The sequence below is a fragment of the Mobula birostris genome, chromosome 2 (assembly GCF_030028105.1).
Source record: "Mobula birostris isolate sMobBir1 chromosome 2, sMobBir1.hap1, whole genome shotgun sequence".
Lineage (NCBI taxonomy): Eukaryota > Metazoa > Chordata > Chondrichthyes > Myliobatiformes > Myliobatidae > Mobula > Mobula birostris.
The window spans coordinates 222,649,769-222,669,891 of NC_092371.1; the positions used below are offsets into that span (position 1 = coordinate 222,649,769).

The 20,123-nt window shown below is 42.2% G+C and overlaps 1 protein-coding gene across 1 annotated transcript in view; it reads right to left on the minus strand.

Annotated features, from left to right (window-relative positions):
- LOC140211156 (uncharacterized) overlaps nt 1-20,123 on the minus strand; it is a 193,435-nt gene that overhangs the window by 152,333 nt on the left and 20,979 nt on the right. The window contains exons 2-3 of the mRNA XM_072280681.1: nt 11,708-11,860; nt 2,453-2,592 (exon numbers count right to left, since the gene is read on the minus strand). Coding sequence (XP_072136782.1) covers nt 2,453-2,592; nt 11,708-11,860 — 293 coding nt within the window. The remainder of the gene's footprint in view (nt 1-2,452; nt 2,593-11,707; nt 11,861-20,123) is intronic.

Genomic DNA, 20,123 nt, shown 5'->3' on the forward strand with positions numbered 1-20,123 from the left:
AGCTTCGATGCCTCCAGAGGACACGATACATCATTAAAGACCCCTCACATCCTCTCCATGAACTGTTTGTTCTTCTGCCATCAGGCAAACATTACAGGAGCATCAAAGCTAAAACCACAAGACTACTAAACAGCTTCCTCCCACAGGCCGTCAGACTGCTAAATAGCTGCTCTACCTGACTCTGCTTTGGACACTTTTAACTTGCACAGGACACTTATAACTTGATTTTAACTGACATGTGGCTGTTGCGTTTTACTATCCATTGTTAAGTTTATTATTTAGTGTTGCGTTTGTTATGTTATGATTGCACTGCTCCTGAGAAACACTGTCTCATTCTGCCCTGCAGAGCTGATGTACGGTTAGAATGTCAATAGTTTGAATCTTGAATGATAAGCTTTCTTACTGATGTTAAGGATACTATCAGAACGAGCTATTCAAGTGCAGAAAGATTTGTTTGTTTGTTTTATCGACTACATAAAAGCATTTGATAAAGTGAAACACAGTAAGTTATTTGAACTATTACAGGAAACTCTAGATCTGGATTCGAAAGACCTCCGCTAATCAGAAATCTGTACGGGGAACAAACTGCCGCTGTAAGAATAGATGGAGAAGTGAGGCAGTTTACGAAAATCAAGAGAGGCGTTAGACAAGGGTGTGTTTTCTCCCTTGTTTTATTTAATGTGTACAGTGAAACAATATTACAAAAAATAAGAGACATCTTAGGAATCAAAGTTGGCAGTAAGAACATCAATAATTTCAGATATGCAGATGACAACGTGTTAATTGCAAGTACGGAGGAAGAACTACAAAACTTAATTGATATAATTGTTGAAGAAAGTGCAAAAATGGGTCTATCTATCAATTGCAAAAAGACAGAATGTATGATGATATACAAAAAGAAGAAGAATCCTATCTGCAGGCTGAGGATAAATGGGGAAGACAAAATAATTACAGAACTTTTGCTTCTGGTCATAGCATATCTGTAGAATCCCTCAGAATTCTCCTTCACCTTGTCTGCTAGAGCAACTTCATGCCTTCTTCTAGCCTTCCTGATTTCTTAAGGACATCTGTGTATCTTTGAAATGGGAAGAGAGGTACAGGTAGAAATCTATGCTTTGCCAGGAATCCAATATTTTTAATAGCATGAATCATTATCTTGTCTGTATTGATTTTAAAACATGCTTTTAATTACTGCAATATGCAAAACATGATTGAAAACAGAATTTGTCCATTTGATTTTGATTTGTCCATTTGATTTTGATGCCCAACATTACACCAAAATGAGTTTAACAAGCTGGGAAAACTTTTTTTTAAATTGGTACACGTTTATGATATTAAAACAGCTTTGAAATTGGTCAAAAAGATCTCCCATTAGAGTTTGATATTAAAAGCACTAAAATTAGTAACTTCTGAAACCCTGAAATTAGCAGTACATTTACCGTGATTATTAAAATTCTTATCCCGGATGTTAGAGTGGATTTCTTTTTGGGTAGATGATTTGTTTACACTTAAATGACTTTGGCCACCAGACTTGGATTTTAACTATTTGACAAAGGACTGTGGATTGAGTCCACCACAATGGGCTTCCTAAAAGGTGTAAATACCAGATGCTCCTGGTGCCTGATGCTGTAGTTTCGAAGACCGTCTTGACTATACATTATAAATATTAATTGTCTTCTATGTTAGCACGTAAAATGCCAAATAAATGTATTGTGGATTGAACTAAAGCCTGTGGATACCAACACAGACATGCTGGCATCAGAAGGAAAGGATGAAATCTGAAGGTGTGATGTTTGTATGTAACTTCAAAAGGAAGCATTGTCTGTAACTTTTTAAGTAGCGATTGCCTTTGTGTTTAGCATATAAATATCGAGCCCACATTTTAGCTAGCAGACCTTTCTGCGGAAAGCGTCTCGGTATGTAGATACCTGCTGTACCTTGCTGTGTCGAATAAAGAAGCTGCTTTGTATCTACCAGTGACTCTGTCTCTCCGGTAATTTCATCCACGCTACAACACCAGAGAACAAAATATATCCTAACAGAACTAATTAAAGAGGATGTAATAAGTAAAAATGTGCATGTCAGAAGTAGTTGTACACAAATCCCTAAAATAACAGGATTACATGGAACCAAAACAGACTATTCTTGATCATTTGACCAATCCCAAAATTTGAAAATGTCATGTCTTGTTCTGTGCCTCACTTTTATCATTCACATGATGTGGTTACTGTGTATTGTTCTCTTTGAAGTGAATATAAGTGTATTTGTGAATTTTATAATCCTTTTGATAAGGATTTGCTTTAAAATTAAACCCTCTGGTGGAAAACAAATAAACATCCATTCTCAACTCTATACAACGAAACATGCGGAAAGTCGAGACTACTGACTTTGTGATCTTAAATGTCCTGCGTATCTTTTGTAAAACAAATCAGTTATGATATAAAATTATTACCTTTGGGTTGGTTATTGGAATAGATACAAAGTAATTTGGATGAACTTTTTTTTTCTTTATTTGACCCGCGTCTTCATCGGTCTCACCACCTAAAGTACGCTTTCTCTTTTTCTTTGAATTCTTTACAGGGGCTTTAGTGACTGAAAACAAAAATCAAAAGGGAAACACAAAGTCATTTTCAAAGTGTATTTGCTTCAACATCAATTGTAAGGATTTAAGCCATAATTTACCACAACAGGGGTTTCCAACCTGGTATCCACAGACTCCTTGGTTAACGACAGGGGTCCATGGCATAAGAAAGTTAGGAACCCCTGTATTACAATTTATTCCATAGAAAATATGTAACAGAATCCTCTGATGTATAATTAAACTTGAGTATCACCGGTTAATTGAAAACTACACACAGATCCCGCTTAGTACTGAGAAAGGGTTCCTTGGAGGTGGGGCGCTATGTAAATCAGCACTATGCGGGGTCATTATAACACTACAATATATGATCTATTATTTTGTGTATACTCAGTAATTTGTGTAGTAACAAACACATACATCAGTGGAGCAGCAATATATCGCAACAGCAGTGGTTACAGCTTAGAGGGGGAACAAGGCTGTGGGTCCTCCTCTAACTTTCGCTTCTTCTTCAAGTAGGCGTCAAGATTTGGCTGCCTTTCCTAGTTTCCTCTCATGAAGCAGCTCTTGGTAGCAGAACTCATGTCAAAAACACGTCTCTTTGCCTTACTGCTTCCTCCTGAGCTTGTCTTCAACGTCAATGTCAGTCAGGGTCGAACTGGCCCATGATTTGTGTGATTGTGGTGACGGTGGTGCAGAGGAAATTTGTGGTGAGGTTTCTTGCTGGTGTTTCCTCTTCTCCATCCATGTCCTCAGATTCACCCAGGATGTGCTGCCGTGCTATTTCTCAAAGCTCTTCATTATTTAGGCTCTCACCATGTGAATGCAATAACTCTTCAACATCACCATCATTAACATCCTCTAATCCCACTTCAATGGCCAGTTCATCCATGATTTGGATGACTGGTTCTGCCTGAAATCCTCAGATGTCATTGCATGCTTCTGACTATAGCTTTTTCCACACTCCATTCATGCAGTTTGAAGTTACTTCATCCCAGGCTGCTCTAATATTGTCTACAGCTTTCATGACATTGTAGTTTTTTCCAAAATTGCCTGATGGATTGTTTGTCTTGACCTATCATTTTCTCTACAAGTTGCTTGAGTATGCAATGAAGGCAGTAGACTTCAAAATGTGATAATACTCCGTGATCCATTGGATGAAGTAATGAAGTGGTATTGGGTGCAAGGTAAACCACTTCTACAGGAATGCAGGTCCAAAGCATGTCAGGATTCTCAGGGTGGCTTGGGGCATTATCCAGCACCAACAATGCTTTAGGTTCAAGGTCATGCTCCTCACAATACTGCTACTGCTTCACTACTGGACAAAAATGTGAAACAAACCAAATTTGGAAAACATCAATCGTCACCCAGGCTTTCTTGTTTGATTTCCAAATCACTAATAGACTTGACTTTAAAATGCCTTTCACTGCTCGTAGCATTTCAGAGTGATACACAATCATCAGCTTTAACTTAAAGTCGCCTTTAGCATTGCCCTCTGCCAAGAGAGTTAACCAGTCCTTTGCAGCATTGAACCCAGATGCACGTTTCCCTTCTCAGGAGATGAAAGTACGAGAAGGCATTCTTTTCCAAAATAGGCCCGTTTCATCCACATTGAAGACAAGCTCAGGAGGATAATCATCCTTTTCGATTATGGCCTTCAGTGTTGTAGGAAAATACAGGACTGCCTTGCTGTCTGCAGTAGGCGCTTCACCTGAGATATGTATGCTATGGAGTTTACTGGGCTATTTAAATCTATCAAACCAACCTCTGCTGCCTGGGAATGTTACTGACGTATCTTCTTCTTCTTGAACTTGATTGAAGATGCTTCTTGTCTTTTCCATTATTACCAGCTGGCTTAGAGGCATGTTTCTTTGTGTTTGCTCATCCGATTTTCAATTTTTTCAAACAAATGGTTCCTTGAACGAGTCAACTTCGTAGGTGATAATTTTGAGGTTATCATTGCAGAAGTCTTTATCTTGTCTGCATTTTTTATAATTGCTTTGATTGTTGATGTAGCCAATTTCAAAGGGGCACCAACATCAACTTGACGCTCACCAGCTTCCAAACGCCATATCACTTAATTTCACATCCATGCTAAAGCTTTTTCTAGACATCTTAGATGTACCACCCCCACTGGAAGTTGCAGGCTGTTTTCCAGACATTATGGGTGAAAGAAATGGAATAAATTGGTGAGAGAGCAAGAAAATTTACACACGTGGGGGAGAAAGAGTGTGAGCTAATACGTTTCTGACTATGAGTTGCTCAGGGCGCACGTAAAGCACTCTCATTGGCTGATTAAATGTGTACTGTAATGGCAGCTGCTCTGGAGAAGCTTTAAGTGTTGTTTGGAATGAATTTTTGTCATTTGGAAAAATTTCAATAAAGAATTGAATAACCGCATTGCAATAAATCGGTGCTATGCAGGGTAACATCAATACGAGGTCTGAGTGTATCTAAGAATGTACAGTAATAGAAACATCTCTTTTACACAATTTTAGATGAATGAGTCAAACAGCGAAGCAAGATTGGGTAGAAGGGGAATGAGAGGAATGGAGTACTTTATTTGCAGCTGCTGTTTGACTTTCTGGGTACTACCAGCATTTTTGGGGTTTTTTTGGACTATTTACTTAACGCTCTGATCATTCATTTCATTTCTGCTTATGTGGTCACAAGATGCAGAGGAGCGGCTAAAGGATTGCTTCGAGTCGGTGGACTGGGCCATACTCAAGGACACATCTGCAGATCTGAATGATCACACAATGGTTGTCACGGATTTTATAAATAAAGTCATAGAGGAGTGTGTCCCCACAAAATCATTCTGAGTCTTCCCCAACCAGAAGCCATGGATGAACTATGAGATCTGCAATCTTCTGGGGGCCAGATCAGAGGCATGGAAGTCTGGTGACCAAGAAAGTTACAAGAAATCCAGATACAATGAGGATGATTCCGAGAATGAAGGGGTTAACATACGAGTAGCTTTTGGCAGCAGTGGGCCTGTACTTACTTGAATTTAAAAGAATGTGTGGGGATTTCATTGAAAGCTACCGAATGTTGAAAGGACTAGATAGGGCGAATGTGGAGAGGATGTTTCCTATGGTGGGGATATCCAGAACTAGAGGGCACAGCCTCAAAATTGAGAGGTGATCCTTTAGAACAGAGGTAAGAGGAGGAACTTTTGTTAGCCAGAGAGTAGTGAATCTGCGGAATGCTCTGCCACAGACTGCAGTGGAGGCCAAGTCCGTGGGTATATCTAAGGCGGAAGTTAATCATTTCCTGATCGGTCAGGGCAACAAAGGATATGGTGGGAAGGCAGCTGTATGGGGTTGAGTGGGATCCGGGATCAGTCATGATGGAATAGCAGAGCAGAATCGATGGGCTGAATAGCCTAATTCTGCTCCTATGTCTTTGTGGTCTTATGCCATATTGATGTTTGCTGATAACACCACAGTCACAAGCCCAATTAAAGATAGTGACGAATCAGCGTATAGAAGGGAGATTGCAAATCTGGCTAAGTGGTCAGAGCAACAATCTCTCACTCAACGCCAGCAAGACCAAGGATCTGATTATTGACTTCAGGTGGTGGGACCAGACGGTCAGCAACCTTAAATTCCTTGGTGTTATCATTTCAGAGGACCTGTCCTGGGCCCAGCACTTAAGTGCAATTATGAAGAAAGCACAACAGCACCTCTACTTCCTTAGGAGTTTGCAAAGATACGGCATGACGTCTCAAACACGAATGTCCTTGAACAGAAAATCCTACAAAAAGTAGTGGATATGGCCCACAATAGATGACCCCAACAGACTCACAAGTGAAGGACTGGAAGGACTGTTTGGGGCCCTGAATGGTGGCAAGAGAGGAGGTGTAGGGACAGGTGTAGCACTTACGCTTACAGGGATAAGTGCCGGGTGGGAGATCTGTGGGGAGGGGCGTGTGAACCAGGGAGTCGCGGAGGGACTGATCCCTGCGGAAAGCGGAGAGGGGTGGAGAGGGCAAGATGTGTTTAGTGGTGGGGTCCTGTTGAAGGTGGCGGAAGTTGCAGAGGATAATGTGCTGGATCCAGAGGCTGGTGGGGTGGTAGGTAAGGACAAGGGGAACTCTGACTCTGTTGTGGTGGTGGGAGGATGGGGTGAGGGCCGAAGTGTGGGAAATGGAGGAGATGCGGGTGAGGGCATCATTGATGACAGCAGAAGGGAAACCACAATCCTTAAAGAAAGAGGACATTTGAGATGTTCTGGAATGGAAAACCTCATCCTCGGAGCAGATGCGGCAGAGACGGAGGAGCTGGGAATATGGAATGGCATTTTGGCATGTGGTGGGGTGGGAAGAGGTATAGTCGAGGTAGTTATGAAGAGTCAGTGGGCTTGTAGAAGATGTCAGTGGACAGTCTGTCTCCAGAGATGGAGACCGAGAGATCGAGAAAGGGGAGAGAAGTGTCCGAGATAGACCAAGTGAATTTGAGGGCTGGGTGGAAGTTTGAAGTAAAGTCAATGAAATTGACGAGCTCAGCATGGGTGCAGGAAGCAGCACCAATGTAGTCATCAATGTACCGAAGGAAAAGTTGGGGAGCAGTACCAGAATAGGTTTGGAGTACAGACTGTTCCACATAACCAACGAAGAGGCAGGCATAGCTGGGGCCCATGCGAGTGCCCATAGCTACACCCTTAGTCTGAAGAAAGTGGGAAGAGCCAAAGGAGAAGTTATTAAGTGTGAGTACCAGTTCCGCCAACCGGAGGAGGGTAGTGGTGGTGGGGAACTGGTGAGGTCTATTATCCAGAAAGTAGCAGAGGGCTTTGAGACCTTCTTGATGGGGAATGGAGGTGTATAAGGATTGGACATCCATAGTGAAAATGAAGCGGTCGGGACCGGGGAGCTGGAAGTTATTGAAGTGTAAACGTAACTTTGCTGGATCAAATAACGACAGCACAAAAAGATCGTTACTTATCTTTTCACCCATTTATTTCTTCGAGCTCAGCCGGCGAGTGAACTTGGACCCGACATCAGGGAGAGACCCTTTCTCATCTCCCCAGCGGTTCTACAAGTTCACTGCCCAATGTCAGAATTGTCAGAAGTTATGTGGCCACCGATACAAAAGAATAATCAGTTTGATAACCATTCCGGTCAAATCAATGGACTATTGACACAGAGAACAATCAGTTTGATAACTATTCCGGCCGAGTCAATGGACTATTGATGCAAAAGTACAATCAATTTGTTAGACACTCCAGCCACCTTAATTAAAGAAAGGAATGTCCTACCTGGTTTGCTGGAGCCACAACTTAATGACAAAGATAAGAACATCTGTCGAATTTGTGCTTTAATTCAGAAAGGAATGTTCTGTCTAATTTCCATCAGGTACTGCTTTTTGTCAAAATCAAAAGGTATGAAATGCCCAGAGACATCTAATGTGGATCTGGGCGAACTTTAATCCTTATCTTGCTCCAAAGAAAGCAGGAGTAAGACATTATTCAAACACACTGCAGTCACAGGCATAGTCAGTACTGAATCCATTGTTTACAGGAATCTTGAGAATTCCCCCATTCTCTTAAACTTTATCAGAAGAGGTGGAGGGCATGCGATGTATCCCAGATGTAGGTGGGGAGGGACTGAACTATGGGTGACAAAATGGAGTCCAAGTAGGCAGATACAAGTTCGGTGGGACAGGAGCAGGCAGAAACTATGGGTCTACCGGGACAGTCAGGCTTGTGGCTCTTGGGGAGGAGGTAAAACCGAGCGGTACGGGGTGTGGGAATTATGAGTTCAGCGGCTGAGGATGGAAGGTCTCCGGAGTTGATAAGGGTGGTGATGGTACAGGAGACAATGGTTTGATGTTTTTTGGTGGGGTCCTGTTCCAGGGGTAAGTAAGAGGAGGTGTCAGAGAGCTGTCGTTTGGCCTCAGTGAGGTAGAGGTCCATCCGCCAGACTACTACGGCACCACCTTTGTCAGCGGGTTTGATGGTGAGGTTGGGTTTAGTGCGGAGAGAGTGGAGGGCAGTGCGTTCAGAGGGTGTGAGGTTGGAACAGGAGAGAGGAGTGGTGAAGTTGAGATGGTTGATGTCTTGGCGACAGTTGGAGATGAAAAGATTGACTGCAGGTAGAAGGTCCAGGCGGGGTGTCCAGGAGGAGGAGGAGGGTTGAAGACAGGAGAAGGGGTCATCAGTAGGAGGAGGGGAATCCTTGCCAAAGAATTAGGCTCGGCGACGTAGGCAACAGAAGAAGAGTTCAGCATCATGGCGGGCACGGAACTCACTGAGGTGTGGACGGAGGGGGACAAAAGAGAGGCCCTTGCTAAAGACAGAACGTTCTACCTCAGAGAGGGGAAAGTCAGAGGGGATGGTGAAGACACGGCAAGGGTTAGGGCTTGGGTCAGAGGAGGGTGAAGAGTGGGAGGTCTCAGGAGGGACAGGGGTGTTGGGATATTCAGAGAGAGTGGGGTTAGGGGAGGACAAGGGATCAGAGAAATGGCAATGAGGGGTAGAGGGAAGGTTGGGAGTCGCAGGAAGGAAAGAGGGTAGTGGGAGAATCAGACGGGCGGTAGGACCCAGCGGCAGTAAGAGCGGTCCTGGTCTGGAGAGGGTCGGGACCTCAGTCCGAGCTGGATCCAGAGCTGGGGGTGGCGGAGCCTGTAGCCTGCAGGGCCCCAGAACTGAGGTCGGAGTCGGAGGCGAGTGAGTCCATGGCCCGCCGGGGGCTGCTGCCCATGCCCGGGAGGCGGTGGTTCCAGTCGGGGTCAGAGTCAGAGGCGGATGGGTCTTCAGCCTGCCGAAGGCCTGAGAAGTCGAGGTCCGAGGGGTTCGGGGTCCGGGCTGGAGCCGGTCGCCGTCATGGGTTCCAGGTGGGCGAGTTTGTGGTTCTTCTTGGACGCGAGGAAGGAGAAGAAACGGCAGTTGGAGGCGTGAATCTGGCGGAGAATGAAGTGTAGGAGAGGTCCATGGCAGACGGTGGAGAGCATGGCCCAGAGTGGTGGCAGAGAGAGAGACAGGGCCCGTAGGTATCTCCGCATGGCAGCGAGCGTGGTGCGGAGAATCTGGCAGGAGCAGCGGTCAATGAAGCGGAGGTACCTGGGATCCTCGCTGGGCCTGAACTGGGAGGCCTGGAACCGGAGCAGGAATCTCTGCGGTAACAGATGGCGGTGGAGACACGTTCCCAGGAAGGAGACGTGGCTGTGGTAGCGGGTCACATCTTATGAGTAATAAATGCAGAAAATCAGATAATTGCAAAGGGTTCACAAACTTTTTCTTGCAACTGTAAACCACATTTTTCCTGCCTTCTTAAGTTTGGTCATAATAAAACTGAATCTCTTGACCATGTCTGCATGCTCTTATGCATTGAGCTGCTGCCATGTGATTAGCTGATAAGATATATGCATGAAAGAACAGATTAATAGGTGTACCTAATAAAGTGTCCACTGAGAGTATACACACCTTGTATGTCAACAGAGGAACATGTTTTGAACACTAGAGAACTAAATGGGTATTATTAGCAAATCTATTTTTTCAAAACAGACATTAGTTTCCCACAGGTTGACATGAACGTTGATAAGTAGAGCAACACTCCTGTTTTCCAAACCAACATTCCTCACTCAGCTAACAGTACCAAAACAGATTAATGTGACTAAAAGTGAAAGAAGTAATTGAAGAATTCCGCCTGAGAGTTTGATTCACATTTGCATTCTATCCCATTTTATTCAGCACATTGACAAAATATGACTAGAAGTTAGTGTAAACAATGGCATAAGTGATTCAGAGTGCTTGTTTACTTGTCTAAGATCGCATAATTTACAAAAGCTTGAGGTTAATCCTTCCAAGTGAGCAATCCCATAAGTCACAATTATTCTCCTCTTATTTCTCTACAGCCCTACATTTTATTCCCCACTCATCGACCCCCTCCTCCCTTTTGATTATTTTGCAGTTGTCACTAAGGGACAATTTATGATGGTCAATTAATTGGTTTCGGAATGTGGGAGAAAACCAGAGCAGTCAGTAGGAATGAACACATTGAAAGGGATAATGTGCAAAATCCACTTTGACTGCACCTGAAGTTAGGATTGAACTTGAGACCCTAGAACTAAATGCTACACCTCTATGCTATCTGTCCTCTGGGCTAATAAAAATATAACTTGCATTTGTTTAACGCTATTCATGATCTTCCACTAACAAAAAGCAACATATTCAGTAGAGATCTGTACAAAACAAAAGGATTCCATTCCTTCATTACAATTATTGGATGGAGCTTCCAGAGACGGATTAATGAAGTTTTATTTCTGTGGCCAGTCTAGATTTCTTCTGCAGTCAAAATGTCCACAACTAGAAATCATAGGTTGTGCATGTGACTCTGAACAATCACATATGTACAAATTAATTTTGGCACATTGCTCACCAGTGAGCTGAATCCACCCCAAATGGAAAAGGTCCAGATTCAGAATAATGGAAGCTTCAAAGGCTGGCTTAATGTGCAATTACTTGAAGCAGCTCTGGAATATAAAACAAGCATTTGTGTAACTAATTAACTGGAGCGGCATGCAGTAATGAGATCAGATCCAAAGTACTGAATGCGTAAGAATTTACTTTAATTGATGATGTACTTAAAGTCTATTTCCAGAACTTCTATCTGTTTTTTTTAATATATGTAACCTCATTTTGGATTAGATAATGACTTCTAAATAATATTTCATGTCTATGCACATCAATTTCTTCAAGAATGCATAAATGCATTTTAGAGGCAGCTCTACAAACATGAGGAAGAAGCTGAATGATATGTGCTCCAGCCATATGTCCTACTTAATGCAAATTCAGATCAACTTGCGTGTTTGCCTCAAAGCAACCAATTATAAATTAATAACACATAAAAAAGACATAAATGACATACTGTTGCTGAAAAACTATAATTTTTCTCCAAGCTATTTGTGAAAATATAGACAGACAAAGGCGGGGATTTTGTGAGAAGTGCATTGATGCACTGAATTTTAAACGTAGAGTATCCACCTATTTGTGAAAATATAGACAGACATTGATGCACTGAATTTCAAATGTAGAGTATCCACCATATTATGCAAGCAACTGAGTTCAACTGTCTACCCTAATGTGTCCCTTCAATGCAGAATACAGATAAATACTAAGCTCAAAACTTACAACCATATTCTTCCCGTATCTCTGCATTTGGAAATGGGAGTTCAGCCAGAAGACTGTTGACTTCTTTCTCTTCAGCCGATTTATTTTTCTTCCTCTTTTTTACCTTTGGCCTCTTCCTTTTATCATCTGCTGTTTGTGTCCCATCAGGGACATCTGTACAAAAAAAAGAACAATAAAAATAATTTGAGATAGATATTATTTAGTGAGATTATTTCAGTAATCAGTCTGATTGAATGAGTAGCTGGAAAAGAGTGAAAAGATATTGTCACCCAGAAAGCTAATCGATTATAATGAATAAGAGAAAATTTGCAGACGCTGGAAATCCAAGCAACACACAGAAAATGCTGGAGGAACTTGACAGACCAGGCAGTATTGATGGTAAAGAGTACAGATGACGTTTCGGGCCGAGACCCTTCAGCAGGACTGGAGAACAAAAGATGAGGAGTAGAGTTAAAAGGTGGGGGGGAGGAGAAGGAGAAGGAGAGGGAGAAACACACGGTGATAGGTGAAACCAGGTGGGGGAATGGTGAAGTGAAGAGCTGGGATGTTGATTGGTGAAAGAGATATAGGGCTGGAGAAGGGGGAATCTAATAGGAGAGGACAGAACACCATGGAAGAAAGAGAAGGAGGGAGGTGCACCAGAGGGAGACAATGGGCAGGCAAAGAGAGATAAGGTGAGGGAGGAAAAAGGGGATGGGGAATGGTGAGGGAGGGGGGTAGCCATTACTAGAGGTTCAAGAAATTGAAGTCCATGCCATCAATTTGGAGGCTACTCAGCCGGAATATAAGTTGTTGTCCCTCCAACCTGAGTGAGGCCTCGACAATAGAGGAGGACATGGATACACATATCCCAATGGGAATGGAAATGGGAAGAGAAATTAAAATAGGTGGCCACTGGAAGATCCCACTTCTTCTGGCGGACAGAGCGTAGGTGCTCAGCAAAGCAGTCTCCCAATCTATGTCAGGTCTCACCGATATACAGGCGGCCACACTGGGAGCACCAGACACAATATATGACCCCAACAGACTCACAGGTGGAAGGTCTGTTTGGGGCCCTGAATGGTAGTGAGGGAAGAGGTGTAGGGGCAGGTGTAGCACTTGTTCCGCTTGCAAGGAGGGAGATTAGTGGGGAGGGACAAATGTATAAGGGAGTCGTGTAGGGAGCGATCCCTGCAGAAAGCAAAAGTGGGGAGGAGGGAAAGATGCGCTTGGTGGCAGGATCCTATGGGAGATGGCAGAAGTTGTGGAGAATTATGCGTTGGACGTGGAGGCTGCTGGGATGGTAGGTGAGGACAAGAGGAACCCTATCCCTGGTAGGGTGGTGGGAGGATGGGGTGACAGCACACATGTATGAAATGGAAGAAATGTGGTTGAGGGCAGCGTTGATGGTGGAGGAAGGGAAGCCCCTTTCTTTGAAGGAGGAGGACAACTCCTTCGTTCTGAAATGAAAAGCCTCATCCTGAGAGCAGATGAAGTGCAGACGGAGAAATTGAGAGAAGGGATAGCATTTTTACAAGTAACAGGGTGGGAAGAGGTATAATCCAAGTAGCTGTGAGAGTCCGTGGGTTTATATAGTCCAGGTAGCTGTGCGAGTCCTTGGGTTCATATATAAACCAGGTAGTTGTGAAGTGATATGATGAGGTGATTCATCCAGAAACAGGCCCTTCTGCCTACCATGCTAACCTTTATGACTATCTGTTCTAATTCCATTTGTCTGTAACCTTCTGTATTTACCTACTTAAGTGTCTCAGAAATGTATTCAATCTCTGTAAAAAAAAAATTTCCTCAAATCCTGTTCAATGATCCTTTTTATCACCTTAAACCTATGCCCTCTGTTTATAAGCCCCTATCATGGTATTGAGGTACCCTTTGTACAAAGGTGTCCTCAAGAAGCCTACAACCTTATCATGGTTTGGAACCTTGTGTACCTCATGACCCAGAGAGCTATGTTGGATGGAGTTGGGGCTTGTAAGGTCACCCATGCCAAACAGGTCAAAGGGTAGAGGCCAGACTAGGAGTGGCCCACCTCTTTATACACCATTCTCAGATTATCCCTCAGTTTCCTTTGCTCTAGGGGGGAAAAAAAACACACATACAATCTTTCCTACAGATTTATCAATCTTTATGAATTCCATAATATCCAACACCTATTCCATATTATAGTGACATGCACCAGGTCATCGACATACCCCTCCCTGAGCTCAATATCTTCCAAGTTATTATCCCTGGTGAATACAAATGAGAACCATTCATGTAGGACCTCGCCCACATCATCTATCTCCATACCTAAATAGATAGATATACTTTATTGATCCCGAGGGAAATTGGGTTTCGTTACAGCTGCACCAACCAAGAATAGAGCATAAATATAGCAATACAAAAACCACAAACAATCAAACAACAATATGCAAACTATGCCGAATGGAAATAAGTCCAGGACCAGCCTATTGACTCAGGGTGTCTGACCCTCCATGGGAGGAGCTGCAAAGTTCGATGGCCACAGGCAGGAACAACCTCCCATGACACCCAGTGTTGTATTTTGGTGGAATATGGCCGGAGTCCAACAGCAAAAAGTTCAATATCTGGACTACAACCACGTTCCTCGATCGTAATATGACCAGGATTGCACCATCCGTTGTTAACCAGAACAGCAAGCCCCCCTCTCTTTTACGCTTAGCGCTCTCAGTCCATACCTTTAGTCCATAAGGGAACCTGCTCTATCCTTGATTACCTTTTTGTTTCTGATCTATTTCAAGATTCAAGACTGCTTATTGATATTCTTCAGTATACAAGTGTAAAGGAGAGCAAAATGATTGTTACTCCAGATCTGAAGGAGCATAAGAAAAGCCACGTAAGCAGAAAGAGCACAATAAGTATACATAAATACATAAGTTAGCTTATGTATTGTATATACATAAAGTGACAGTATAAAAGGTGACTCTGACAGGACATGGCAAAGTTGTGCTGTTTAGGGGTGTGATGGGGTAGATTAACGGGTGGAGGTGTTGATCAGCCTGACAGTTTGGGATTTACAGAAATGTTCTGGAATTCTAATTCTTACTTGTCAAGGATATTTCATGGCCCCTTTTTGCCCTCCTAATTCATTTCTTTCCGACACCTTCTATGAGATTCATTCAATTCAGTTGCCTATACATGTATTAAATTTCCTTTTTGTTTCTTCAATATCTTTTGTCATCAAAGGTTCTGTAATCATAACATCTTTGCCTTTTATCCTTATTGGAACATACTGACCCCAAACTCCTACAAACTCTCTCTTTTAAAAGTCTCCCACATCAGATATTGTTTTATTTACAAACATCTCCTCTCAGTCAATTTTCACCAGGCCCTCTCTTAAGCTATTGAAGTCAACCTTTACACAATTTAGGACTTTGACTTCAGGATTAAACCTACCCCTTTTCATAACTAGCTTAAAACTATCACCGTAGTGTTCCCCCACTTCCACCAGCTGTTCAGTTTCAGTTCTTAAGAAAAGGCTGAACATTGCACTAAATCTAGTAGGACGCTATATTTTGTCTCATAAAACTCCCTTGTACTTAACAAATTCGACATCCAAGTTTCTTACATTAAAGCAATCCCAGTCTATATTGGGAAAGTTAAAATTCCTCTCGACATTAACTTACTGCTATTATACTTTTCTGTGATTTACTTACATATCTATTCCTCTAATTCTTACTAACTATTGGGAGATCCATACTGTAACCCCAGCAAAGTTATCACTTCTTCCTGATTCCTAAGTTATCACCTCATCAGACTATCCCCTCCAAGAAGTTCAAGTACCTGAAATTCTAGTCGGGTTATTCTATCCTAAGAACTAAACTGCAGAAGGCTGGTAAATAAAGCACTCTGTGGAGGATCAGCGAATTACTGAAAGCATTTTCTTCAGTCAGTTTAAATGTGGATCATCTTGCTGTCATTCTAACATCAATATTTATGTCATAATTGTTGTAAATTCAATGAGGACAGTAAAATGGTGGAACTGCTCTATATTGTGTATTTACTTAGTCACGCTGAAGTGAATTCAAAAGTACCAATTCTGAAAAGAGTATTTTTTACAGATCACACATCACAGATAACATCTGCTTATTTTGTAAAGAGTATTTCAATGATTCATGCTTTACATTGCTTACATTCCTGTTTTCAGTACAATTGTCATAGGCAATAAGACCATAAAAGATATTTCTGGCATGGATAAAGCAGTGGCTGACTGGCAGGAGGCAAAGAGTGGGAATAACAGGAGCCTTTTCTGTTTGGCTGCCAGTGACTAGTGGTGTTCCACAGGGGTCTGTGTTGGAACCAATTCTTCTTACATTATACGTCAATGATTTGGATGATGGAATTGATGGCATGTTTGCAAAGTTTGCAGATGATAAGAAGACAGGTGGAGGGGTAGGTAGTTTTAAGGAAGTAGAAAGGCTACAGAAGGACTTTAGACAGATTAGGAGAACGGGCAGCTGGTATACAGCATGAATCATTGAAGTGTCGGGAAGTGTATGGTCATGCACTTCGGTAGGAAAAAGGATAGGGTTGACTATTTTCTAAATGGAGAGAAAATAGAAATACCTGTGGACTAGAATATAAAAGCAAGGATGCAATGTTGAGACTTTATAAAGCATTGGTGAGGCCTTACTTGGTGTATTGGGAGCAGTTTTGGGCCCCTTATCTTAGAAAAGATGTGCTGAAACTGGAGAGGGTTCAAAGGAGGTTTATGAAAATTAAATGGCCTGTCATATGAACAGCGTATGATGGCTCTGGGCCTGTTTTCGCTGTAATGTAGAGGAATGAGTGGTGATCTTAGTAAAATGTATCAAATGGTGAAAGGCCTTTATAGAAGAAGGTGTTTCCTGTGGTGGGAGAGTCTAACACCAGAAGCCACAGCTTCAGAATAGAGAGGCGTCCTTTTAGAATAGAGATGGAGGAATTTCTTTAGTCAGAAAGCGGTGAATCTGGGGAATTTGTTGCCACAGACAGCTGTAGAGGCCAAGTCTTTATGCATATTTAAAGCAGAGGTTGATAGATTCTTGATTGGTCAAAGCATAAGGGATACAGGGGGAGGCAGGAGATTGAGGCAGAGAGGAAAAATGGATCAGCCATGATGAAATGGCGAAGCAGACTCAATGGGCCAAATGGCCTAATTCTGCTCCCATATCTTATGGTCTTATGTAGAATTAGGCCATTTGGCACATCGAGTCTGCTCTACCATTTCATCATGGCTGATCCATTTCCCTCTCAGCACCTTTGAATCCTCTCCAATATCGGCACATCCTTTCTAAGATAAGGGACCCAAAACTGCTTACAATACTCCAAGTGAGGCTTTACCAGTGCCTTATAAAAGCCTCAACATTACATCCTTGCTTTTATATTCTAGTCCACTAACATTGCATTTGCCTTCCTCACCACCAATTCAACCTGCAAATTAACCTTCAGGAAATTCTGCACAAGGACTCCCAAATCCTTTTAGAAACATAGAAACATAGAAAATAGGTGCAGGAGTAGGCCATTCGGCCCTTCGAGCCTGCACCGCCATTTATTATGATCATGGCTGATCATCCAACTCAGAACCCTGCATCAGTCTTCCCTCCATACCCTCTGATCCCCCTAGCCACAAGGGCCATATCTAACTCCCTCTTAAATATAGCCAATGAACTGGCCTCAACTGTTTCCTGTGGCAGAGAATTCCACAGATTCACCACTCTCTGTGTAAAGAAGTTTTTCCTAATCTCAGTCCTAAAAGGCTTCGCCTTTATCCTCAAACCGTGACCCCTTGTTCTGGACTTCCCCAACATTGGGAACAATCTTCCTGCATCTAGCCTGTCCAATCCCTTTAGGATTTTATACGTTTCAATCAGATCCCCCTTCAATCTTCTAAATTCCAACGAGTACAAGCCTAGTTCATCCAGTCTTTCTTCATATGAAAGTCCTGCCATCCCAGGAATCAATCTGGTGAACCTTCTTTGTACTCCCTCTATGGCAAGGATGTCTTTCGTCAGATTAGGGGACCAAAACTGCACACAATACTCCAGGTGTGGTCTCAACAAGGCCTTGTACAACTGCAGTAGTACCTCCCTGCTCCTGTACTCGAATCCTCTCGCTATAAATGCCAGCATACCATTCGCCTTTTTCACCGCCTGCTGTACTTGCATGCCCACTTTCAATGACTGGTGTATAATGACACCCAGGTCTCGTTGCACCTCCCCTTTTCCTAATCGGCCACCATTCAGATAATAATCTGTTTTCCTATTTTTGCCACCAAAGTGGATAACTTCACATTTATCCACATTAAATTGCATCTGCCATGAATTTGCCCACTCACCCAACCTATCCAAGTCACCCTGCATCCTCTTAGCATCCTCCTCACAGCTAACACTGCCGCTCAGCTTCGTGTCATCCGCAAACTTGGAGATGCTGCATTTAATTCCCTCATCCAAGTCATTAATATATATTGTAAACAACTGGGGTCCCAGCACTGAGCCTTGCGGTACCCCACTAGTCACTGCCTGCCATTCTGAAAAGGTCCCGTTTATTCCCACTCTTTGCTTCCTGTCTGCTAACCAATTCTCTATCCACATCAATACCTTACTCCCAATACCGTGTGCTTTAAGTTTGCACACTAATCTCCTGTGTGGGACCTTGTCAAAAGCCTTTTGAAAATCCAAATATACCACATCCACTGGTTCTCCCCTATCCACTCTACTAGTTTTACACTTCAGACTTTTGAGATTTCTCTCCATTTAGGAAATAGTCAATTGCAAAATGTCTCTGTTTTGAAGCCCAACTCCCACTGTTGTCATGACATTATTGAAATAAGAGAACCAGAATCAGATTTATTATCACTAACATATGCCATGAAATTTGTTGTTTTCCATTAATCTCAGAGATAAAAGCAGATATGCATAGATGGAATCTTATCCCCTTTTTAAGTTTAAATTCAAGGATAAATACTATAAAAATGAATATTCTTCCTCGGTTATTGTATCTTTTCCATACTTTACCGGTGGAGGTGGATGATAATCAATTCAGGGAATGGGACAAATGGATTTCCCGCTTCATTTGGCAAGGAAAGAAACCTAGAATTCGATATAACACCTTACAGTTAGGGAAGGAAGGAGGAGGTATGGTTCTTCCTTGCCTGAGAAATTATTTTTATGCCTCACAGATAACCCCTCTGTTATATTGGTGTAATAGGGAATATAAGGCTAGATGGAAGGAAATAGAATTTGGATTAGTTGACAGTTTTCTTCTACAGGCCTCAATAGCTGACAAAGGATTGATGGCCCAGTTGGAAAAATTTAAAAACAGTTGGATAAATCTTACATTAAAAGTATGGCAGAAGGTGGTTAATTCATGTGGAATTAATAACATGTTAAAACTCTTCAGATGGTGTGCATATGATACCGAATTCCTTCCCAACAGAGGAGATAAAAGATTTGAGCTATGGATAAAGAAAGGTCTTACAACCTACCTCTCATTTATAGATAAAAGAGTATTACAAAGTTTCCAAATCCTGCAGGACAAACATGGCCTAGAACACAATGACTTTTTTTAGGTACCTTCAAGTACGAAACTATGTTAACCAGAGTTGTAAATATACAGACCTATCAACAGTAGAATTAGAATTTTCCAAGATTCTGAATTCAGCTTGCAGTTCAATACCTAGTAAATCAGTTTCTCGATTAAATAATGCACTCTCCCATGCTAAAAATGTAAACACACTGTATATTAAAGAGAAGTGGGAGAAAGAAGCGGGGTTGGTACTTCCAGAGGAGGCTTGGGGGAAAATCTGCAGCTTTCAATGGTCCTCGACTAATTCTTTGACTTGGAGAGAACATTGTTGGAAAAACATTATAAGATACTTCAAGACCCCATATCAGGAAAAATATAAAGATACAAACATGACATGTTGGAGAAGGTGCGGCTCCAAGGAGGCAAATCATTTTCATATTTTCTGGGATTGCCCTAAATTAAGTCTATATTGGGAAGGTATTCATAGAACATTAGTTAAGGTACTTAGGTCCCAGATACCTCTGAACTTTGAGACGCTCTATTTGGGGCATGTATTGTTTCTTGAACAGAAGGAAGATATAAAGTTGCTGCAGGCCCTCTTAGCGGCAAGTAAGAAATCAATCACTAGAAAGTGGCTAAATCCAATACCACCTACATTAGAAGATTGGCACAAAATTATCTTGGAAATATTTAAAATGGAAAAGTTGACTTACTCCCTGAGAATTCAAAAAGAAAAATTTTATCAAATCTGGAATAAATGGATTGAATATATAACCCCAATGCGAGCAGACTTTAGATGACTCTCCTAATGATTTATACTGCTCTTCTCATCAACACAGTAATATTGCTAACGTAAGCACCCCTAGTCTAAATGTCTTTTTTTTTGTTTTCTTTT